The 25,099-nt window shown below is 45.4% G+C and overlaps 1 protein-coding gene and 1 pseudogene across 2 annotated transcripts; one reads left to right on the top strand and one right to left on the bottom strand.

The window, feature by feature from the left end:
* Window positions 1-4,518: 4,518 nt before the first annotated feature.
* On the bottom strand, window positions 4,519-13,276 carry LOC309514912 (GTPase IMAP family member 8-like; annotated as a pseudogene). Its single transcript, XR_014224586.1, has 5 exons — window positions 13,036-13,276; window positions 12,373-12,415; window positions 10,790-11,521; window positions 7,752-8,524; window positions 4,519-7,218 (listed from the first exon to the last, which is right to left on the bottom strand). The product of XR_014224586.1 is annotated as a GTPase IMAP family member 8-like (transcript).
* LOC309515010 (GTPase IMAP family member 9-like) lies at window positions 11,620-19,831 on the top strand. Its single transcript, XM_082192593.1, has 4 exons — window positions 11,620-11,703; window positions 13,263-13,420; window positions 17,465-17,526; window positions 18,492-19,831. The coding sequence occupies exons 1-4, from the start codon at window positions 11,635-11,637 to the stop codon at window positions 19,208-19,210; spliced, it is 1,008 nt and encodes a 335-aa protein (XP_082048719.1). The 5' UTR covers window positions 11,620-11,634; the 3' UTR covers window positions 19,211-19,831.
* Window positions 19,832-25,099: the final 5,268 nt, after the last annotated feature.

The following is a 25,099-nucleotide window of genomic DNA, read 5'->3' as shown; positions in this document are numbered from 1 at the left end:
GACAGAAGATTCAAGGTGTTGAGCAATGTCTCATGCATGATGTCATGCAGCATCACACAGCATCACACGCATGACGTCATGATGTTGCTCAGCATCGCCCACAGGGCCCCCTCGATCCCCTTAAGGAGATGTTTATTATGCTTACGCGTTTTTAGGATTGTATTCGACTCTTGTAAATGGCTGTGGAGCTTTTCAGGAACCCCATAAGCTAAGTCATGCTGACGCCTCTCCCCCCATCATTTTTTAAAAGATGATGAGGATGTCAATCTGCAGAGAGAATCAGGGGTGGACTGGGGGCAATGGGGGCTGAACCCGAGGAAAGGAAAGGTCAGTGGGGCCCAAGCCCACAGGTCCATCTTTGTCCAAATGGCCTGTTGGCGGAAGGTGCCCATTGGGAAAGCCACCGGCTGAAGGTCAAGGTCCTGTCCTCCTTTGCCCAGGAGACGGTCCATGGCTCTGTGCTCCCTTGGGCCAGATGCATCCCTTCCTCCTCCTGCTGCCCTCAGCTGCAGCCACCATCTCCCATTCTCAGAGGCAGGAGCGGCCTAAGACATTTTGCTGCCTGGGGCGAAGGAGAAGATGGTGCAATTCCCATTCTCTGCATCAAACCTGACTAGATTGGGAGTTGACTCTCAAGCCAACGCTGGTGATGTCATGATGTTGCTCGGCATCGCCCACAGGGCTCCCTCGATCCCCTTAAGGAGATGTTTATTATGCTAGGTGTTTTTAGGATCGTATTTGACTCTTGGTGATGTTCTGGCACATCGCATGGAACTCATTTCTTTTTTATTTTTTAGTCTTCTATTTATATTTTTCAAATTTATACATTTCATTAGTTTTGCAAACAATTTAACATTTCCAAATTTTGACTTCCTTCCCCCTCTTTCTGCGGTTCCTTAAATTATTATTTTTCAAAAATATATTCTGCATATGCAAATTCATTTAACTTGCTCATTCATTTATCTACTGTAAATATATACTCTTACAAAACTGCAGGTTATTACATTAATCCTGCTAACGTTTTTATCTGTTTACAATTTATCTGTAAATATTCAATAAACCATTTCTATTCTTTTATAAAAAGTTTGTTATCCTGATTTCTTATTCTTTCGGTAAGTTTCACCATTTCTGCATATTCCGTAAGTTTTTGCATCCATTCTTCTTTTTCTGGGACTTCTGCTTCTTTCCATTTTGGGGCGAGTCACATTCTTGCTGCTGTAGTCGCGTACATAAACAAATTTCTATACAGTTTAGGTAGTTCTACAATTCCCAAAAGAAAATCTGAGGGTCAGAAAAGTGGCAAGAAAGGAGTGCTTTTAGGAAACATTTCCAGCCACTTCCCCGACCCTCAGAATTTTCTGCCTGAGGCAGCTGCCTCAGTCTGTCTCATAGAAGAGCCGGCCTCTTAGGAAGAGGTGGGAATGATGTTGGGAAAGATGGAGGGCCCAAGGAGAAGGGGGCAACAGAGGACGAGATGGTTGGAAGCTACCAGCATGAGTTTGACCAAGCTGTGGAAGACAGGAGTGCCTGGTGTGCTCTGGTCCAGGGGGTCACAAAGAGTCGGACACGACTAAACAACTAAACAACAACAACAACAGGCTGGCTTTAACAGAGGATGAGGTGAACTCCTGGAGAAGGGGGCAACAGAGGACGAGATGGTTGGAAGCTACCAGCATGAGTTTGACCAAGCTGTGGAAGACAGGAGTGCCTGGTGTGCTCTGGTCCAGGGGGTCATGAAGAGTCGGACACGACTAAACAACTAAACAACAACAACAGGCTGGCTTTAACAGAGGATGAGGTGAACTCCTGGAGGACAATGGCTTCTGGCAATATGCTCCACCTCCACTGCCAGAGAGGAGGTTGCAGGATGCCCATCGCTGGGGGCAAGGAGGGGGAGAGTGCTCCTGTTGCACCCAAGTCCTGCTAGTGGGCTTCTTCCCTAAGGGACATCTGGCTGACCACTGTGAGAACAGGGTGCCCAACTGGATGGGACATTGGCCTGTTCCAGCTGTAGGGCTCCTTTTAGGCTCTTATCTCATGTGGGACGATCCCCCACTGCTCTGCTTGGAATCTGGATTTAGGAAAGTTGTCCCCTTCAACAACTGCAGGCAATTGCAGTGCAGTGAGAGGCAGAAGCTTCTTGCCATTGGCCATTTCTGGGAATTCATGTGGTTAGAAAGAATATTCCACCCAGCAACTGAATATACAATTTTGATGCTGAGAAACAGGAAGTTGTTTCTCCTCTGGTGTGGTCTTTCCTTTCAAATGTTCCTCTTGCTGCGCTATCTCTCTTTCTGCTCTTTTATCAAACAGCTCTGCAGAGATGTCAGAATTGCATTTCACAGAACCTGGGTTCGCCTTTTCCTCCTTCTCAACCCAGCTGCATTCCTTTAGAGACTGAGCCACAAATGGGAAGGGCTAGGCTGACTGCTTCCAAACAGATCCCAAGAAGCTTATTGGATATTCCTCAGAAAGATCAGTAATGACAGGTGAGCTTCTCAGAGAGGCAGCTTGATCCACCAATGCATTTTTTTTGAATATTCAAAAAATATTTGGGTGCAAATATTTGAATATTCAGAATTTAATTATTTATTTAGTAATTAATTGCTGTTGTTGTTGTTCAATTTATATCCACCCTTCTCCCAACAGAGTTCAGGGTAGCAAACATATCACTAGCAATATCAGTAAAGACATTCTGAAAATGTCCCTCCCACAGACGACTCCTAGATGGAGATGGACCAAGGAGCTGATGCAGGAAAAAAGAAATTTCATGTATTCATAGGAAGTGGTGCTTGTGCAGGCAGCCTGTCTGAGGGTTAGTTCTGGTCTAGGAAGAGAACCAAATATACTCATGAAACAGTGAGATTATTCATTTAGTAACCTCTAGAAATAATCCAAAAGGAGCAGCAGGACAAGAGGAATTACCGTATTTTTCAATGTATTGGATGAGGTTTTTTGACACAAAAATCATGTCAAAAAACTAGGGTCGTCCAATACACGGATAGTGGCATGGGTGGGGGGGAGATGCTGCAGAGAGAGGGGAGCGATCTGGGGGCACTTGCTGGTGGCGCAGCTTCCCCGATGCCGCTGCACGTGGGAAGCACTCCCTGGATCGTTTCCCATGCGCAGCGGCATGGGGGAAGGCGCCTTACGGCCAACCGGCTGCCCGCAGCTGAACGGGGGGAGAGGCTCAACAACTCTGGGCCATCTCCCCTCATTTTCTTAACAATGAGTCCCTCAAAATAGGGGGGAGTCTTATATATGGCAGCGTCTAATAGATGGGAAATATGGTATGAATAAGCCATAGAATTCCACAGAAACATAGTACAGTTTGGGCTTAAGGAGGTCGTGAAGGCAAAGGTTGTTTAGATGCCTGATTATGGGCTTCCAAAGCAACTACAGTGGTACCTCGGGTTACATACGCTTCAGGTTACAGTCTCCGCTAACCCACAAATATTACCTCGGGTTAAGAACTTTGCTTCAGGTTGAGAATAGAAATCGTGCTCCAGTCGTGCAGCGGCAGCAGCGGGAGGCCCCATTAGATAAAGTGGTGCTTCAGGTTAAGAACAGTTTCAATGTTAAGAACAGACCTCCAGAATGAATTCAGTTCTTAACCCGAGGTACCACTGTACTCTAATCCCAACCCATCAATGGAAAGCGAAATGAGGTTTAAAGACGCTTTCAAGGCAAATCTTTAAAAATGTAGCATAAGCATGGATAATTGAGAAACATTTGTGGGATGTGATATACAAGTAGCAGTCAAGTACAACATGCCTTGTTTTCCTAGAGTGGACATGTAAGGGGATGTTTGTTCCAGCCAGTCAAAAACTTCCTGTTTCCTCCTGGGTTGGAGCATCCTTCCTCTTGCGTGTGACTGGACATGGGCATGACCTTACCTGTCCAGGTGACAAAAGGACCAGGCACGCAGCCCGGCCGCCCGCCCACCCGCTCTCTCTTCAACATCCTCCTTCATTGGAGCAACAGCTCTTTTTAGCTAGAGATGCGCAGTTGGCTTTCAGCTTTCAGCCAACAGAGGACAAAGAGACTATCTCCATATGGGATAGACTCACATGTATCTATATCTGTAACTAAGTCTGCCTTCAGGGATCCATCTATGAACTGAATGTGTGAGTAAACTTATTTTATATTCCTTACAAAAGATTGTGTCGTGTCTGTTCTTTTAAGAGGGAAATAAAGGGGACTTACCAGGAATCTATACTGAGAAGCTTAAACAAGCTTGCAACCAAGCTAACCGCTGTGTGTTTAAAGGGGAATGTTAAAACTCTGCTAAGTTATAGAACTTGCCAGCGCAAGTTAGGAAGGATATTACTAAACAATATATCCTCTTCTGCCCCCCTGAACATTCCCACAACACTGACCTGGGAGAGCTCCACTTGGAGAACAGCCTTTACCAAAAGAGTCATGGACTTTGAAGAAGCACAAACTCAGGATAAAAGGGAGAAAAAAGCTGAGAGGAAGGCAGGTTTGGCAACGCTCATCGTGATCAGTTCCCACCCAGAAACCTATGTCTCCGCTGTGGAAGGATGTGTGGACAGCAGCGAAGGAAGCCTCTCAGGCACCTGGGGCGCCCATAGGGGTGGGGCGCAGTGCCCAAAGGAGCGGGGCGTTCTGCCTCCTGTGCCGTCCCTATGGGCACCACGCCCCCTGTCCCTATGGGTGCCACATGCCCCATACCGTGCTGTCCCATGCTGTCCCTATGGGTCCCACAGTGGGGCCTCAGCCGCCCTACAGCTGGGGGGGGAGGCAGCGGGGCAAAAGCAGGGAGCCTGTGGACGCCAAGACTCGTGGCTTGTGCGCTCTGCCGGCCCTGCAGTGACTAGTGCCGCCCGCCATTTTGTCACACACACCCCCCCGTCAGGGTGGCACCCAGGGTGAGTCACACCCCTTGCACCCCCCTTTCTACACCCCTGTGTGTGGATCCAGAATTGGCCTCCACAGTAACTTAGGGACACACTGTTGAGACCGTGTTCATGGAAGACAATCTTATTCGGCCAGGAGGGAAGGCAAGGGTGATGCCCTCCAAGCCGCTTATTGGTGAAATCTGTAGGATGTAAGCTGCAGTCAAGTGCAACATTCCGACAGAGGACTAACGGCCTCCGTGTTCTAACCGGTTGCTGTGACAACCAGTTTGTCGGTTGCTGGTAGTTTTGAAAGATAACTGCTCAGTTGCACTCACCTCAGGACCAGCTTCCCTCTAGTCTAGTTTATTTGCTTGTTATGTAACCTAAGCCTGCCTTCAGGTACAGTTCTGTAAACCTGAATGAATCTGAGAGTAAAATAGTTTTATATTAACATAAATCAGATTTGTGTGTGTATTCTTTAAGAAGGATTCAAAGGGATTTTTAACCAGGAGGCATCTTTATTAGTAGAACTCAGATGAGTCAGCAACAAGCTGATCACTGCATAAACTTAAAAAGGGGATTGTTTAACTCTGCTAAAGTAAACCTTCCCGTTAGGGATTGTAGAACAAGACCTCCCAGGAAAACTTATTTATATATGCTACAACAGTGGCAAGAGTCTTGATAGAACAAGGATGGAAGAATGAGGAAATCCCAACGAAAGATCAGTGGCAAGAAAAACTGATAAGCTATGCGGAACTGGCCAAATTGAGATACAAACTGCGTGAAAAGGACAATTGTGACTTCAAGGAAGAATGGGAACTTTTTACAAATTACCTAAAAAGACAACAAAATGACTTGGACTCCTTGGCAGGTTTTGAATAAACATCCACAAATTTATTAGTTGAACACATGATAGATAAGGCAAGGATATGCACAATTTTATAACATGCAGAGAACAATATGTGTAAAGAAATCAAAGAGGAGAGCTGAGGGAAGTCCCTGGGGGGGGAGGGAGGGGGGAATGGGGAAATAATGTAATTGATTATGTGGATTAATGATTTGTTATGTAGAAATTGTTTAATAAAAATACTGTTTTTAAAAAATAAAGTAAACCTTCCCACAAAATCAACCCCCACAGTGAACAGCTTACGTTTAGGCCAACAGCCTATGGAAAGGTTATCAGATGGAATACAGAATAGCAGGAAAAGTGAATTGGGTGACAGTGAGAACGGAAGGAAACCAGGAGAAATATACCATAGTAGGGCTGTGCCATAACACTCAATACACCTTTTGATAAGCTGCCATGACGAAACCAAGACTCAGTCAGAGGAGTGAGGAGATCAGTGTAAACACACTCCCCCCCCCAGTTCTTCCGGGGTCCTTGAAAAGGTAACTCAGGAGCATTTGTCAATCTGTGTTACCAATGAGAGGAAGCAGGAGAAAGTAGGAGTCATGTCAACTTATTGAGAGGGGAGGGGGAAAGGAAATCTGCCCAAATGGAAATGAGAAGCATCAGGTGGGCAGCGGATACCAGGTGACCGTTGCTGAGGCAGAAAGAGCTAAGTGATCTCGGGAAGGGAAGGGATGTTCCAGCTGCCTTGGAGCCTGCCTCATAGACCAGCAGCTGCCAATAGGTTTTCCAGGGGCACAATTGTGCCCTCGACACCTTCCCCTGGTGCACACACAGCGCCACTGAACTCCCCATGCCCACTGCCAGGGCCTGAGAGGGTTTTAGAGGCTCCAAGCATTTAAAAGATGTTGGTGCCCCCATATATATCTGATTCAACATATGAACAATAAGCTCATATTGATGGCCACCAACATGGATGACTTTAAAATAGGATTCTTGATTTATTTACCACACACTGGGCTTGTCCACCCTTCCTCAATCCCGTCCCTAGAAAACACTGGTCTGAGCAGTTCCCCCCTTTTCACACTCCTCTCCCATGGAACACCCCCTCTTCTGCTCCAAATCAGAGCAAACATCAATCCTTAGGAAAGACGATTGACATTTGCTCCAACTGAGCGCCAAGGAGAGGGTTTCCTGTGGAGAGACAGCAAAAGAAGGGGAAGTGTGGATAAGCCACAGAATTCCCTGGATCCAAAATGTGAAACCCACTTTAGGCTTAAGGAGGTTGAGAACGGAAGGGGGAATGAAGGCCGTGAAATAGTGCCACACAGAGGACGTGCAATAATGATGGGAGAACACAAATTATCCTGCTGTGTTTATTGATGATACTGCTTCCGTTTACATTGGAGGATGAGATCTTCCTGCTCCTCCTCTGCCTTCTTTGGAAGCTTCTCCGGATTCTGGGACAAAGTATGAACGAAAGGAGCCCACGGCAGAAATAAATGTCTGTTGGAAACAAACCCGGGGTAAGTGATTGGTGTGGCGTCAAGAGAAAGGGGGATAGATGTCAAGGGGGAGAAGGAGGGGGGAATTCTCAAATAAGCAAGAATTTAACCCCCCCTTAAGCTCATGGGAAGGACCTCAAACGTCATCTAGCCCAACCCTCCTGCAGCCTCTCAATAGGGAGCCCCCCCCGACTCTGCTTAAAAACCTCTAATGAAATAGAAATAGCATTCTTGTTGAGATTAAATAAAGGGGGGGGGAGAACCACTTGTGCCACCTTGAGTCCCACGGATATAAAGGTGGGATATAAATGCATTAAATTAATAAATTCTTCCCCAGGACCATAAAGTTCTTCCTAATGTTTGGTCTAAATCCCTTTTCCTTGTTCTTTCAAGCTGCTTGTTCAGCTCTTACCCTCTGGAGCAACTGAAAACAACCCTGTTCCATCCTCCTTTTCCAAGCTGGAATTTGTCTACCATGTAAGTCATCAGCAATTGGAAAAGACAGGGGCCCCATTCTCATTCTTTGTACCCTACCTTCTTTGATTTCTTCTTCTGCTGCCCTTCAGGGATTCCTCCAGCATTCATTTCATCTTCCACTGGTTCCCCTGCTGCTGTTTGCTTTGAAGTCTCCTCAGGATTCCTTCCATCTGACCTCAGTGACATCTCCATCGGACGCGGCTCGAGATACGGCTGGTCCCCGTTCTCCTGAACCACCTTCTCAATCAGAGACAGCAGCTCTTCCGCCTGGCTGGCCCTTTCCTCTCCCGTCTCTCTGTTGTTGAGAGCGCAGCAACGGCCCTGGCATTTCCTCACCAAATCCTGAAGAGGTTGGTTTCCAGATAGCTCTATGTACTTCTCTAGGCTTTCTGTCTCTAGGTCTTCTTTGCGGGTGAACAAGACAATCATGTACTTTGTGGCCTCTGGGCCAAAGACCTCCTCCACCCTCTTCACGGCCACAGTGTCTTCCTCGGTGAAACGACCGGCCTGCGTCACAAATACCAGGGCGTGGGGACCTGGCTCACAGAGAGAGAGGCACTTCTGGAATTCCGGGACATCATGCTGTGTTTGAGGATGAGCATCAAAAATGTCTGGAGTGTCAATGATGACGACTTCTTTCCCCTTCCACTTCTCTGCTCGGACCTCTCTGCTACATGTCTGGGTCACTGGCTTTGGGGAGAGTTTGGACTCAAAGGTCTTCTTCTCCCCCAAAAGGGTGTTTCCTGTGGCACTTCTGCCTCCGCCAGACTTCCCGACAAGAACAACCCGCAGTTCGGAATCCTTGTGGGAGAGACTCAGGTTCCCAGGCTCTGTTGGGAAAGAATAAGGAATGTTCATATTAATCACACTTCCCTTTCCTCCATGCTTCCCAGGCACAGTCCTCAGGTTATAGCTCCGTGTCCAATGACCTGGTCTTGGTTTCCCCAAGAAAACCTGCTCTTTAAAGCTGAATCAGAGTCAGGGGTTCAGGAGCAGAGGCGAGGGCAAGGGAGGAAACAGAGAGCGAGGGGGAGGAGTCCGAAGAAAAGATGAGTGATGACGACGACCCGAGATCTCCGAGTCTTTCCAGTGAATCAGAAGATTCACAGAAAGGAGCGCCAGTGGCCAGAACAAGGGGGGAGCCTAGGGGGACACCCCAGGAAGAAGGGTCCAGAGGGGGTTCAGAGGGCAGCAGTTGGAAATCGGGGCCAGCGTCACCAACAGAGCGCAGTGGAGAGGAAGGGCGCCAGGTATCGAGCTCTGGCAGCTCGCAGCAGGGGGGAGGGCATGAGTCAGGAGTGGCCACACCTCCATCGGGGAGCAAAGAAACGGTCAAGCGGAAAGTGGAAGGTTGGGCGCGCGCGCCAAGTTCAAATGCACAGGAAGGCGGCGCAGTAAGCAGCCCGGAAAGGGAGCCAGGTCCTAAAGCCCGACGCAAGGAGACAGAAGGGTCCGGGGGGTCAGCGTCAGAAGAGTCCAGGAAGGAAGAGACCACGGGGGGCAGAGGGACCCAGAGAAGAACGGTCAGGCGGAAAAGGTGGAGTAAGGCTAGGGTATTAAGCTGGTGTACAAGGGGCGGAGACTCAGACGGAGCTTCGCCGGTCTAGCTCATAAGACGTAGAGCTGCACGCGGCAGTTTGAGAATGGAAACTGTAACTCAATAAAGACTTTTATAAAGTGAACGCTGGCTTGCGTGATCCTCTGTGAGCTAGGATCTGGAAGCAGCTCTGACACAGAGCAAATGTCAATCCTTGGGAAACCTGAATTGACGTTACAAGTTACAAGGAAGGAGATTCCAACTAAACATCAGGAAGAACTTTCTGAGGGCAAGAGCTGCTTGACAGTGGAATGGTCTCCCTCAGGAGGTGAGGGGCTCTTCTTCCTTGGAGGTTTTTAAGCAGAGGTTGGATGGCCGTCTGTCATGGATGCTTGAGCTGAGATCCCTGCATTGCCGGGGGTTGGACTAGATGGCACTGGGGCTCCCTTCCAATTCTATGATTCTATGGCATTTGCTTTGATTCAGCTTTAGACAGTCGGTTGTTGTGGGGAAACCTCACAGCAAAAACCAACCAACCAAACAAACAAATGAACATTCTCGAACACAGAGTTTCAAATCATGGATGTGTGCCTGGAATGTGGTGGGTAAAATGTAAGTGTGGGTAATCTCTCGGTGTCAACTGAAACAACATTCAGGGCTTTTCTGGTCCCCATTTAAGGTGTTATCCATGGTTCTCAAGGCCAAACTGACCTGGGACCAAAGGGTTCCTTGGAGCTTCTCTCCCTCCATCGGTCGCCCCAGATCCTCCTGGGATTGGCAGGGGGTTCCTTTCTTCCTGTCCTGTTGGTTGGGGAGGCTCACGGTGCCACAGTGACGTGGTGTGGCCAGGCCTTCCCAGTGGTGAAGATGCGATTGTGGAGTCTCTTCCCCTGGTGATCCGATTCAAACTTTCTGAAACAACATTCAAAGCAAAACAACCATCCATTGAAATCCACATTTCTCTGAATATATTAGTGGAGTTTTCCAGCCAAGTAAGGTGTACAAAAATGCATATACTAGAGTATATGTTGAAATGTGGAGAGCTGTGCTTAATTTGGGGGGAAAGTGAGAAGCAGAGAGAAGTCAAAACTTAAGAGATTCTCCCATATGTAGCCAGGAGAAAGAACACAGATGTCCATCTGCCTATGTCCTGGCTAGCACTGGTTCCACTCTGGACATTATGAAACAGGGTCTGAAGGGGCTTCTAAGCACATTCAGCCGAAAACAATTAGAAGCCACCCCACAACCAGGAGCCCCAATGACCCGGAATTTCCCACCATTGGGATGCTGGGCACATGGTATGCATGTGCGAATCAAATGCCTGCATAGGTCTCATGTGCATAAAGCAAGCAAACTCTTGCACCCATCTCCATAATTTGCAAAATGTTTGCAAGTTACAGAGCCACCCCCTTCTAGGTGCAGGATTCTGCTCTCCTTTGGGCTCTTCCTTGTACAAAGAAGAAGAGCAGGTATTTGGTGGGTCTCTAAGGAAGGGCTACCCTGGGAAACTCAACCCAGGGAGGTCTCTAACTGCTTCAGAATCATAATTTGATTCTACCTTCAGGGAATTCATTTAGTCCTCCTTCATCTGTGTCCATTGCCTCTTCCTCTGGTTTCATTTCAGCTGCGCTTCTTGTCAATCCTCTTGGAAACAGCTCAAGGAAAGGCTTGTTCTGGTTGTCTATCATCATCTGCTCGATTTTCACCAGCAGCTCTTCCGCCTGGCTGGCCCTTTCCTCTCCCGTCCCTTTGTTGTTGAAAGCGCAGCAACGGCCCTGGCATTTCCTCACCAAATCCTGCAGGGCTCTGTTTCCAGATAGCTCTATGTACTCCTTTAGGCTTTCTGTCTCTAGGTCTTCTTTGCGGGTGAACAAGACGATCATGTAATTTGTGGCCCCTGGGCCAAAGACCTCCTCCACCCTCTTGGCGGCCACAGTGTCTTCCTCGGTGAAACGACCGGCCTGCGTCACAAACACCAGGGCGTGGGGACCTGGCTCACAGAGAGAGAGGCACTTCTGGAATTCCGGAACATCATGCTGTGTTTGAGGATGAGCATCAAAAATGTCTGGAGTGTCAATGATGACCACTTGTTTCCCCTTCCACTTCTCTGCTCGGACCTCTCTGCTGTAAGTCTCGGTCACTGGCTTCAGGGAGAGTTTGGACTCAAACTTCTCTTCACCCAAAATAGTGTTTCCTGTGGCACTTCTCCCTCCTCCCGTCTTCCCAACAAGAACAATCCATAGATCTTCACTGAGATTTTTGGTTCTGCTCTCCTGTGCCTTAGTAGTCTCTGGAAAGGAATTAGGAAGATGTCTGGGCATCCAGGACCGAACTTGTGGGATGTAACATCACAAAGGCAGTCAAATCAACATTTCCTGGTTGCCTAGAGTGGGCACACAGGGGATGTTGCTCCAGCCAGGAGGACTTCCTGTCACACCTGATCTGGAGCATCCTCCCCTTGCATGTGACCAGGTAGATGGGCGTGACCCTGGCAGCCCCCATAAAAGGGCTGGTCATGCAGCCATCTTCCCTTTTTCCCTTTTGCTTTTTCACCCTGTTCCATCTTGATGCCCTTTTGCTGTGTCCTGGCCCTCAGTCAGCAGCACATCGGCTCATCCCTCACTAGAGAATGAACCCTCACCTTTCCCTGTAACTAAAAGCAAAAGCCTGCCTTCAGGATCATACTGTGAACTGAATGTGAGCAAATCTTATCATTACCTTCTAAAAGAAGACTGTTGTGTCATTATTGTTCTTAAGAGGGAACAATGGTGTTTACCAGGAACAATCCAATCTGGACAAGCCAGACTGGATTGCATAACTCAAATGGTTCTGACGAATCCATCAACTCACTTCCTGCAATTTGCAAGGGAATGTGCTCTGCTACTAGCTCACTAGCGTGAGTGAGGAAAGATAATATTTAATCACTATATCCTCTCCTACTATCCTCAACATTCCCACAGAATTGTTGCCTGGGAATTCGCCCCCTGAATTGCCACCATGCAGGGTCCATACACTGCAACAATTCCCCTAAGCACCTGGGGTCACCTCACCCTTCCAACTGTGGCCCACAAATGGTCCAACCTTCCCCATTCCCATCACGTGGTTCTTTCAGAGGAGGGTCAGGAGAAGGGAGAGACTTACCTCTAACTTCCTCTCTCCGTTCATCCATTGTCCAGGCAGATTGCTGAGCCGGAAGAGAACCAGAAAATGAAGTTCATTAGCTCCTGCTTTGCCCAAACTCCTCTCCATCACCAGAGGAAGCTTATGATGTAAACACAACCCTGAAAGAACCTCAAAGCACCATATTCTGCCCCTGCAGATTTGGGATTCAATTACCAGGGAGGCAGCTGGTGACTTTTTTTACATGCATTGGTCCTAAATTAGGTTTGCTAATTTTTCCTCTTGATAATTTCATTGTTCTGTCTTCTTGGGAACGGTGTTGAAGGTGTGTGGTTTTTATCACCAACAGGTGTCTAAGCATTAATAAATAAACATGCCTAACACTTTGTCCTTCACAATCTCTTGCCAGAATCTTTCCACCCTCTACATCTGCGGGCATACTTGCTTCGCCCTCCCCACCCCTCAAACGGTTCAGTACAAAACAGCTTCCTTTTTTTTCCATGTGAATTGGGGCAGGGGGCACAGCTCAGCAGCTGAGCTTCTGGTTTGCATAGAGATGGTCTCGGGTTCAACCGTTGGCATCTCCAGGGGGGCAGGTAGCCATTGCTGAGCCAGAAGGATAAAGGTGACATCTCCTTGCAAAGGGAGCTTCGGATGTTCCTAAGACAAGAAAGGAAATGGTACCTTCTTTGTGACACCTCTGGAGCTTGAAGAAGACTCTCGTGTTTGATGGTCCCTCTGCTCTGCAGTTTCTTCTCTCCCTCTCTGTCGATGGCTGACTCCGTTCTGAGCTGAATAAAATGGAGCTCCACCCACCCACCCCAAAAGCATTTCTTGGCTAGCAGCCAGATCATGTTCTGAGAAGCCAAAACAGCTTCCCGGAATTGCATTTCTGTTTCTATTGGCTACAGGAGAGGACAAAACTGCCCTCTGGGTGGAAAATTTCAGAGGAGCTGCATTTGGTCTCCTGCAATTCTGGGAGAAGCACCCAAGAGCAGCAGCAGGAGGAGGAGACCCACACCTCAGAAGGACCACACGGAGGGAGACCCACACCTCAGACGGACCACAAGTTGGTATTTGGGAGCAGCAGCCACAAGGTCTGACTTTAAGTCTTCTGTATCTCAACCTGCCTCAGAGATGCTCAAGGTCCGCTTTATTTGACCTGTTGCTAGAGGCTGAGTTAGAGCTCTTGGGTCATTCCACGCCAAACAACCTGATTTTAATACTCGACCGTGCTCTCATGACTCAGATTTTCTTCAAAAAAAAATTATGTGTAGATACCTATGAGATAACCTCAAATTAATTTCTAAAGTTTTTTGGTCCAAAATTGGAGATGGGAGAATTTTTTGAAAATTTCAATTTTCATGTGATTTAGGCTAATGCAATTTCTTGTAGAAGTGTTTTACACCATAAAATGAACAAGGGGTCTGAGATGCATTTTATTATTATATAATCAATAAAACTTAATTTTAAAAACATATCAGATGACACTGTAACATAAGAGGTTACAATTTTAACTATTCTCATGCATGTGAGAGTTATTTCAGGTTCAAAGAGACATTAAACCTGCCCAAAGAAGTAATTTGTTTTGTAAAAAATTTACTTCAAAATCAATTTATTTTATAACCACAAAAAACACCCTCCTTATTTTTATAACAAGTACATGGTTAGCCCATTCTACAACAAAAGTATGATACATGTGTTAGTTGTGGTTTGCGCACTATGGCTTATTGAACCTACCAGGAATAAAATGACAAAAATTCACTTTGAATAGTCGGTGACCCTTTTCTGTGGCAGTTAATACCATTTTTATACCTTATTTTGAAAGAGACCACAATTACCTTTATTTTGATACCAAAATAAGCCCAATCGGTTGAAAAATAAGCAAAACAGGAGGTTTTTCCTACACTGATGCAGAAATCGCATTAGCCTAAATTGCCTGAAAATCGAAAATTTCAAAAAAATCTCCTGCACCCAATTTTGGACCAAAAAACCTTTAAAAATTAATTTGAGGTTCTCTCAACATAAAACACATAAAAACTTTTTGAAGAAAATCTGAGTCGTGAAGCTCTTGGTAATGAAGCTTACCTCTGAGTCTACATAGACAAGGGATTGTACTGAACTTTCTAGTGAAAGACTGGCTGGCTTAATTGTTCCATTAAAATCAATGGGAGGTGACATTGTTTAACTGGTATCGGGGTCATGAGCATAGCTAAGGGGGGCAGGGGGCACAGCTCCCCCACCTAGTTCAAGTAAAACAATAAAAATACTTAACTGACAAATCATGTCAGCTCTGCCCCCCCCCCACAAAACTCCTGGCTGCCCCGTGATCAGGGTCTTTTCCTCCCCACTCCCAACCCAGAAAGTTTTACACAGGAGACAGAATGGTGGAATTGTTCCAAATGATCCATGTGAGCAAATGCAATTGCACAGGTGGCCTTTATTTGGGCTGGAGATAAGTGCGGTTACCAAATAAAGTTTGGAGCTTTTTAAAAAGAATTTCCTCCCCGCCCCTTGAGTTGCCCTAAAATAAGGTACTGTGTGGATTTGGGGTCTTACCAAAACGGTTCATTTTTCAGGGGACACTTGAAGGGCAAGAAAAATGTACATTTGCAAGGTGGTATTTTGAAAATTAAGCTCTGGGAAAAGCAAAGGAAAATGCAGTAATAAAATAAAATAAGAACCTTCCCCTGAACTGAACTTCCAAGCCACTTTATCCCACTTTCAGATTGTCAAGACAGATGAGAATCCCTTTGAGGAGGCAGATCCGTTGATCCCAATCCAGTTCTATGGAACAGATCTTCTTGATTTTAAAAGCACTGGTCTAGAGTTCAGTGGGACTTGCACTATGAATACTTACCTAGCTGCAAGTCCTATTTTTTTCTTTAATAAGTACAGTGGTACCTCAGGTTAAGTACTTAATTCGTTCCGGAGGTCCATATTTAACCTGAAACTCTTCTTAACCTGAAGCACCACTTTAGCTAATGGGGCCTCCCGCTGCCGCCGTGTCACCGGAGCCCAATTTCTGTTCTCACCCTGAAGCATAGTTCTTAACCTGAGGTACTATTTCTGGGTTAGCAGAGTCTGTAACCTGAAGCGTATGTAACCTGAGGTACCACTGTATAGTTTTATTGATTTCCAACATATAACAATTACAAAAGAAAATTGAAAGTCCATAGAGGCTTTGTGAACCATATTATAAGGAAGTCATTATATAAGGTATGGAAAAAATACAAAGACTTACTGGAACCCAGAACCCAGATAGCAGTTAAAAGGAAGAATTTGGAAATGGAGTGGGCTGCATATAAAGATCTACTGGGGGGAGAAGACAATAAATTGAAATTGAAAAAATATGAGGAAATTAAACATAATCTGACAGAATGGATCCAATATCATCAGATAAATGAGGTCTTTAAGATAGATATCAAAAAAGGTTTTGCGAGAGAAGAATAAAAAGAATAAAAAATAGACAAAGAATTAATACAAAATAAGCAAAATGTAATCTCTAGAATGTATGGATTTCTTTTAGAATGGGAGGGAAAAGATAAGCAGGTGAAAGAAGTAATGATTAAGTGGGCTATGGACTTGGGTAAAACTATTCAGTTATCAGCGTGGGAAAGGTTGTGGAACAAAGAATGGAAATGGTGGCCTGTTACTTGTTAAGGGAAAATTTGTGGAAGATGTTTTACAGGTGGTATATAACCCCTAGCAAAATATCTTAAATATCTTTTAAAAAGAAATCTAATATGTGCTGGAGGTGTAATCAGGTAGAAGGGACACTATTACATATGTGGTGGAGCTGCAAAAAAATTAAGAATTTTTGGGATACTGTATATGAAGAGGTGAAAAAAATATTTAAACACACACACATACACACACACCATAAGCTTTCTTATTGGGCATATTAGACTCAGACATCCCAAATGAAAATAAGAGAATATTTTTATATGCAACAACAGCAGCAAGGATACTAATAGCAAAAAATTGGAAAGGTGAAATAGTCTATCCTGCCATTCTTTTTTTGTTGGTACTATTTGAATATTTTGAAATGGCAAAAATGAAGGACACAATTAGGGGACAGTCTAACCAAAAATTCCAAAAAGAGTGGGGAATATATTGAGATTATTTTAAAAAATCAGTGTCCCCAAATAAAACCCTGGATTTGCTTTGAATAATTTTCACAAACCACAATTTGCTCTAGAAGTGTAGTGGACAGAGAAGGTTAGGAATGAAGAATTGAGAAAGAAACAGCTTAACAAGTAGGAAAATAGACCTGCTTTGAGGAGGAAGGAAGTCTATTAGAAATGAAAGAAGAAGAATGGGAAATATAAAGTTGGGTAACATAAGTTTGTGGGCAAGAATTTATGGATTTATGGTTATATGTTCGTTATTTGTTATATGGTTATGTGTTCATTATCTGTTCTCTGTTTTTCTTTTTAGTTTTTGTTGCTGTTGTTGTTATATTTTAATGTTTGGGTTTATGTTATGTAACAAAAAGTTAATAAAAAGCATTAATAGAAAAAGAAAGTCCCAGTCCCAGGGATGGCCATTCAGACTGGGGGAGGGGTGGGAGGCAGGGAGCCCAAGAGTGGGTGGAGCCAGAACCACCGATGGGCGGAGTCAACTCTCTCTGTTGTGGTCCCCATCCTCCTCCCTACTGACGTCTACCAAGGCAACTCTGAGGCTGAGGAGGAAGAAGATGTTCACAGCTGCACCCTAGAGCAGACGGAAGGAAGGAAGGAAGGAGGGAAGGAAGGAAGGAAGGAAGGAAGGAAGGAAGGAAGGAAGGAAGGAAGGAAGGAAGGAGCAGCAAGTGGGGGCTGGGTGGGGCAGTGTCCCTCTTGCCCCAGTTGACCAGCCTCCATTCTGGGGCAGCCGTCAGTGAGGGCCATTCCTGTTTTGTGGGACCTGCCATTTCTCCCCAAGACATCCTTTCTTTTCAGCACACATGATGGCCAAATATTTGGGACAGCAGACATTTAGGAAGATCCCTCTGTAAAGTGTAAAAAGAATTCTGTGAGGCAGATTATGGGGGGGGGGACACACACACATTTCTGCCTAATACAGAAAGCTCCCCATTGGCTGATTCTGTTTCCTTTTGCTTCTGATCTAGAAATCCTGAATATTGGCTTGTGAATTTTTCTGCTGGTCTGAATATGGCTGGGAAAAGCACAGGTAAGACCGAGCTGTTTTGATCTCATTCCAGGTTCCTAAACTTTGTTGGATGGAATCAATGAAACCATGGAAGAGACATTAGGTTGATTCATGGTTTGTTTCCAGACCATATTCAAGGTGCTCACGTTGGTGTTTAAAGACCAAAATGATTCGTGTCTCCAATACCTGAAAGACCCCCCCCCTTTCCCTGCAGACCCTCTTGGGTGCTATGATTGGGGGAAGGGGTCCTCTTGGTTGTTCTACCACCTACAAAAGGTCAGTGATTGTGGCAGCCCAGGACTTCTCTGTGGTGGCCCCATAGATGTGGAACTTCCTCCCCAGAGAGGAGCATGTGGAGCCTTCATTGTGCAGCTTCTGGCAAATGTTGAAGATGCACCTCTTTTGAAGCTTGAGGTGTCTAACTTTGGCACCCGTCTTATTTCTGTAATTTTAACCTGTTTTTAACTTTGTGTTTTATTTGTAACTTGCCCTGGGACCTTAGGGTGAAAGGTAGCCAATTATTATTTTAGTATTTTATTTTAATGCAAACCTACTTAATTCACACTACCCAAACAAACACATGAGCTAAAAGATGCAGTTCAATCAAAATATGTATGAAAAAGCATAGAACAGGGGGAAATCCACAGAAATATACTTATATCTGTTGGGAAATGAATTATATTAGGAGAAACTGCTTACAGAAATTTTTATAGTGGGCATAAATGCACACAGAAACATGTATAGGGTGAAATGCGCTTTAAACGTGTACAGATTGTCATGCCAAAAAGTGGGGAACTGAACTTAATTCTGGAGAAATGAGAACCTGAGGGAAGGAGAACTTGACCGATTTGTTTCTCCCTCCCCACAGCTCCTGGGTGATGGAGATGGGCAAGGGAGGGGTGGTGCCCATGTTCTCCTCAGTTTCCTCTCTGGCCTCTGTGACAATGCAGAAGAGTTGCTCACCATCTCTTGCCTATTTCTTGCAGAACTGAGGATCGCCCTGGTGGGCAAAACTGGAGCTGGGAAAAGCGCAACAGGAAACACCATCCTGGGGGACAAAAGGTTTTCATCACTCCTCTCTCCTACCTCCGTGACAGCAAAGTGTCAGAAAGAGGACACTGTCATTGGTGGTAGGAGAATTGTGGTGGTTGATACACCTGGCTTTTTCGACACAAATGTTCCAGAAGATGTGACAACCAAGGAAATCAAGACCTGCGTGAAGTACATCTACCCAGGAGCCCATGTCATCATACAAGTCATGCAACTGACTCGTTTCAGCAAGGAGGAGAAAGCCGTTGCTCGGTTGATCCAGAAGATCTTCAGCTGCAAAGCCAAGGACTACATGATCATCTTGTTCACCCGGAAGGAAGACCTGGAGGATAAGCCTTTGAAAGAGTTCTTGGCGGAGGGAGACCAGGATCTGCAGAACCAGATCGCTCAGTGTGGCGGGAGATGCCTGGCTTTCAACAACAAGGCGAAAGGGCAGGAAAGAGAGGAGCAGGTGGCCGAACTGCTTGGGATGATCGACCACCTGGTCGAAAGGAACAAGGCAGCCCCCTGCTACACGGAATACATGCTAGAGGAGGACCAAGAAGTGATTGAGAAGATGAAGAGGAAAATACGTGAGGAGGTGGAAAAGGAAGTAGCTGCCAGGGAAGCAAATGATTTATTATATTCATTTCACTCAGCATGTAATATACTCTAATAAGTACAATGAGAAGAGGTTGAGAGGATGAAGAGGGAAATATGAAGGGAAGTGGAAAGGGAAATTCATGAAGAGAAGAGAAGAAAGAAAGAAGAGGAGTCTGACTCAATATGCAACCTACTGTAACGCATCTAGTGAGAATGATCCACTTAAACACCAGAACATTTTCACTCTCAGTAGGGATGTGCTAAAATGCCTCTGTCTGTCCTGATTTCCACTTGTACTTTCAGCCAGTGTTTTCTGTTCCACTGCAATTGCTTTAATTTTGCATAAATCAGCATTCCACTTTATCGTCTACTTACGTGGAAATGCATATAGTTCTACGTAGTTTGTCATAGCACACAATAGAAACGCGATTGATCAACATGTATTTACTTTTTAAAAATATATTTTTATTAGACAATTTCAACAAAACAAATTATCAATGCAAATAATCAATTACATTATCTCCCCCCTTTTTATCCCCCCTCCCCATCCCTCCCTCCCCCCCACCAAAAACTTCCCTCAGCTCCCCTCTCTGATTTGTTTGCACATATTATTCTCTGCATGTTAAAAATTGTACATATCACTACCTTATCTATCATATATTCTATTAATAAATTTGTGGATGTTTATTCAAAACCTGCCAAGGAGTCCAAGTCATTTTGGTTTTTTTAAAAAAATAGTTTATAAAAAGTTCCCAATCTTCCTTGAAGTCACGATTGTCCTTCTCCCGTAGTTTGTGTGTCAACTTTGCCAACTCTGCACAACTCATCAGTTTTTCTTGCCATTGTTCTTTCGTTGGGATTTCCTCCTTCTTCCATCCTTGTGCTAACAAGACTCTTGCCGCTGTTGTGGCAGACATAAATAAATTCTTTGTTTTTATTGGCAGGTCTCGTCCTAAAATCCCTAACAAAAATGCTTCTGATTTCTTTACAAATGTCATTTTAAACATTTTTTTCAATTCATTATATATCATTTCCCAATTTTTTAAAACTTCTCTACATTCCCACCACATATGATACATAGTACCTTCTTTTTCTTTACATTTCCAACAAATATTTGACCCGGTTTTGTACAGTTTTGTTATTTGTACTGGTGTGGAGTGAATTTCAAATCCACTTTCCACAGCTTTTCCCAATCCTCAAATTGTATATTGTGTCCTATATCTTGTGCCCATTTGATCATAACTGATTTGGCCTCCTCATCTTTTGTTTCCCATTCTAGCAGAATACTATATGCTTTCTTCGCATCTTTTTCTATAACCACCTTTTGAAATCTAGAGATTGTATAACTAAACCCTCTTTTATTATCATCCTTATACATCTCCTGTAATTGTCTGTAATGCAGCCAACTCTAAAAATGGTCTTTAATTTCCTCATAATCTTTTAATTTCCATTTTCCTTCTCTATATGTAGGCCACTTCCCCTTTTTACCAAGCATTGTGGTTGGTAAAATTACCTTGGAAATTACCCTAGGGGCTGATGGGTGAACTGGGGTTTACTGGTATTTTGAAATATATGGTGGGAGCCATATATTCATGTCATATTTGGTGGTAACAGCAGTGACAGAAGATGGTTTTGCTACAAACTGTTTGTACTAAATTTGAATATTTTCCATTCATCAAGCTGCATGAATTCTCTAGTTGCTCAGATATTAGAATGTGATTCTAAGATTGGTTCCCTTCACATGCATCTCAGCTGTTCCAGAAACTCCTCCCTGGAAGAGGCAGAGAGGCAAAGAACTGTCCATCCCATAATGACTCCAAGGTTGCTTCCAGCAATGTTAGAAACTGAGAAATGAAAGCCAGGAGCTCAATGGCACCTTAAACCGAGGTTATGGGAGCAACAACGGAATGTTGTCTAGGTGCGCTATTTTAATAACAAGAATACAAAGCTGAAAAGGAATAGACTGCGGCTAAAATATTATCTTCATTTTTCACATGGTCTAGTCCTTCCCCTGCCCACTCCCCTAATATTCGTAAGAGGGTCTCTTCTTCAGAGAGTAGCTGGAAGTCGGGAGGCAGAAAAAGGTCCTCCTTTCCTTCCGCTCTGCAGTTTTGATCTGAAATCAGGACTGCGCCCAGAGCTCAGAAACTGCTCCCTGTTTGAATTAAGTGTCGCAAAATGTGAGTTTCAAACACCGGCTCCCTGTCCAAGCATTCTGTCTGACCTGCTTGCAGGAAACTGAGAGTTGCGTGACAACAGGGCGTCAGAGACAAGCCCATACTCCACACTTCGCAGGGGCATTTCTCCTCCAGAAGTCGGATCTTTCAGGCTCACTTTGAGGGGGGGGGGGCTGGGGAAACGGCCCCTTTCCAGGCATGAGCTGCCCACCCACAATGCATTTTGCGTGTGCCAGAAGAGGGCCGGATTGAGGTTTGATGAGGCCCTCAGCTCCTGAAGGTAATGGGGCCCTTTCTATGTCCAGCTGTCCTTTGTCAACAACAAATGGTCACTGTTTTTTGTGTTGAATAAATGCTATATGGTAATTTATGGACCTCACAGGTATCTAAAGCCATTTGCACATCACAAAATACGTGGGGGGTTTTCAAAGTAATTGTTGAACTGAAATACAATTAAGAAGTATATTAACAGTGAAATAATTATTAAGCTCTAACTTAAAATGATTTATTCATAATGAACTTAATAATGCAAACACATTGGCATTTGGCAATAAAAAAAGTTCCTTTAGAAACACCATTTACAAAGACTCATCATCTAGTCTCCAGAAACTTGCTATAGCATGAAATAATAATAGGTGTAAATATATGATGCAAACTACTATTAATTAAATAGCAGGATGTAGGCACCCTGTATATAGAAAGGAGCAAAGCAGGGATATTGGAGGGAGCAGGCGAGCAGGTGGGGCCCCTGACTTACATCATAGGAGCCTGCACAACACAAAATGCTGTTGCTGGATGTAGGTTTTATTTGATTTGTTTTTTATCTTATATTTCGGAAATGTGCATCCTTTAATCCCCCCCCCCCGCAAGAGAGGGGGGGCCCTGAGCTCTGGCTTGTTGAGCTTATACCTCGATCCGGCACTGTGCCAGAATCGCTCAGCGTTCAAGGTGGATGGACGCGGAGCTCAGCATCCCACGATCGCGCCTCCTTCGGTTCCCAGACGCCCTTCAGGAGGGCGGGGAGAGCGGCGGGTTCCTGGAAGCTCAGCTGAGCGCGCTGCCGTGGCGCGCATCTCCCTCCTGATTCCCTGGCCAGAGGCGAGACCCGGGGAGACCGGGCGTGGGGAGCGCCTTGCGCTGTCCCCGTTCAGCTTGCAAGAGGGAAGGGGGATCGGGGCCCATGGGTGATGCCAAGTCCATCCGTCTGAGGTCCCTCCTCCTAGCACGAAGCCTGCCCAGGGCAGCAGGAGTCCTCACGCCCAGCCCGCGCTGTCCTCTTGCGCGAGTCTCCCCGCGTGATGCGCGAGGACCGGGAGACAAAGCGGGGGTTGTGGGGCCTGGAGAGCCGCTGCCGAGCCCCCCCTGTGCCCCTCCCAGCCCGCCCATCCGGGAGAATGGAAACAAAGGTTGCAGGCAGCTTTACCTGCAGCAATTGCATGTTGATTGCCCTCTTAAAAGACAAAGTCCAGCAACTGGAGGAACGTGTAGCTACGCTCCAAAGAATTAGAGAGCTGGAGCTCTTCTTGGAAGCAACAGAGCACACCGTCTCCACCAAGGAGGAGACAGGGGACTCCCCTGAGAAGGAGGCTAGTTCACCAACACAGGAGCCAGATATATGGAGAAACGTGACTCAAAGAAGTAGGAGGCCCAGGGTTCACTCTGATTGTTTAGAAATACACAATCGCTTTGAGGTCCTCTCCCCTAGCATGGAAGACGAAGAGCAGACTCCATTTGAGGATCTCTCCCTCATTACAGTCGATCAGGTATATGAAGACGAGCAGCAAAGTCAGTCCTCAGGGAATGTGCAGGCAACCTTGGAACGGACAGCTCACGGAAGAACCCCGACCAAACCCAAGAGGAGGCGTGTAGTGGTGATAGGGGATTCCCTACTGAGGGGAACAGAAGCAGTGATCTGTGGGCCTGGCAAGATGTCTCGGGAAGTGTGCTGTCTCCCCGGGGCTAAGATCCAAGATGTAACTGAACGACTGCAAGGAATCATAAAACCCACTGACAAATACCCCTTCCTCTTGGTTCATGTGGGAACCAATGACACTGCAAGCAATAGCCTCCAGAAGATCAAAAGAGACTACGAGGCTCTCGGCAGGAAATTGAAGCAACTAAATGCACAAATTGTCATCTCATCTGTCCTCCCAGTTGAACGACGTGGCCCAGGGAGAGAGGGAAAAATAGTGGAAGTGAACAGCTGGCTTCGCAAATGGTGTAAACAGGAACGGTTTGGATTCTTAGATCACAGACTGCAGTTTCTTGAAGATGGACTTCTGGCAAGCGATGGGCTGCACCTCACAACGGTTGGGAGGAATGTTTTTGCCAAAAATCTCAGAAACCTCATCAGGAGGGCTTTAAACTGACTAATGTGGGGGAGGGAGACAATGCTCCTGAAGGTAGGAGTCTATCAATTGATGAAGATGATCATCCAAATGTCATAGACCAAATGGAGCAAACAGCACGCAGACCTAGTGGTGGGAGGAAAAAATCCTTAAATAAGAGACACGGGGGAATGATTAATGGACTTCAATGTCTGTACACTAATGCGCAAAACATGGGAAATAAACAAGATGAGCTTGAGCTCTTGGTACAACAAACTAAATATAACATAATAGGCATCACTGAAACCTGGTGGGATAAGTCCCACGATTGGAATGTAATAATGGACGGATACAATCTATTTCAGAGAAACAGACCAGACAAGAAAGGAGGAGGAGTGGCGTTATATGTCAGGGATGTGTATACCTGTGAAGAGATCCAAGATTTAGAACCTCAAAGCCAAAGTGAGAGCATTTGGGTCAAAATTAAGGGAGAAAAGAATAACAGTGACCTCATTGTGGGAGTTTACTATAGATCCCCAAGCCAAACGGAGGACATAGATGATGCCTTCCTGGAACAGATGGCCAAGCATGCAAAAGGAAGGGAGATAGTAGTAATGGGGGACTTCAATTACCTGGATATTTGTTGGATGTCAAACTCAGCCAAGAGCATAAGGTCAAACAGATTCCTCACTGGCCTTGCAGGAACAGCCATTTTAGATCTGGTCCTAACCAATGTTGATGACCTGGTTAGTGGGGTAGAAGTGGAAGGATCATTAGGCGCGTGTGATCATGCTCTTCTGGAGTTTACTATACAGCGGAAAGGAGCAGCCAAGCATACTAGGACTCCATTTCTTGACTTTAAGAAAGCTGACTTCATAAAACTTAGGGAAGTGCTGGGTGAGATCCCATGGACAGTAATACTAAAAGGAAAGGGAGTTCATGATGGCTGGGAGTTTGTTAAGAGGGAGATAGTAAAAGCACAACTTCAGGCAATACCAATGAGATGGAAACATGGAAGGTGCCTAAAGAAGCCAGGGTGGCTATCTAAAGAACTTTTAACTGAGTTAAGATTAAAAAAGGATGTGTACAAAAAATGGAAAAGGGGGGAAACCACCAAAGAGGAATTCAAACAAATGGCCAGCACGTGTAGACACAAAGTCAGAAAAGCTAAAGCACAGAATGAACTCAGGCTTGCTAGAGAGGTTAAAAGCAACAAAAAAGGCTTCCATGGGTATGTTCGTAGCAAAAGGAAGAACAAAGAAACAGTGGGGTCACTCAGAGGAGAAGATGGTGAAATGCAAACAGGGGACACAGAAAGGGCTGAACTCCTCAATGCCTTCATTGCCTCAGTCTTCTCCGATAAAGAAAACAATGCCCGACCTGAAGAATTTGGAGCAAATGATTCAGCAGAGGAAACACAGCCCAGAATAACTAAGGAGATAGTACAAGAATACTTGG

The sequence above is a fragment of the Podarcis vaucheri genome (genome assembly GCF_965113315.1).
Source record: "Podarcis vaucheri genome assembly, chromosome: 12".
In the NCBI taxonomy this organism is placed as follows: Eukaryota; Metazoa; Chordata; class Lepidosauria; order Squamata; family Lacertidae; genus Podarcis; species Podarcis vaucheri.
This window is presented reverse-complemented; position numbering and strand designations above follow the sequence as displayed.

What these genes read in the sequence shown, in the direction of transcription:
- LOC309515010 (XM_082192593.1), top strand. Translation starts at nt 11,635, where the DNA reads ATGTTGCTCCAGCCAGGAGGACTTCCTGTCACACCTGATCTGGAGCAT. An exon ending in CTCCCCTTGCATGTGACCAG is followed by an intron (nt 11,704 to 13,262) that starts GTAGATGGGCGT and finishes TATTGGCTACAG; the next exon opens with GAGAGGACAAAACTGCCCTC. An exon ending in ACACCTCAGACGGACCACAA is followed by an intron (nt 13,421 to 17,464) that starts GTTGGTATTTGG and finishes CTTCTGATCTAG; the next exon opens with AAATCCTGAATATTGGCTTG.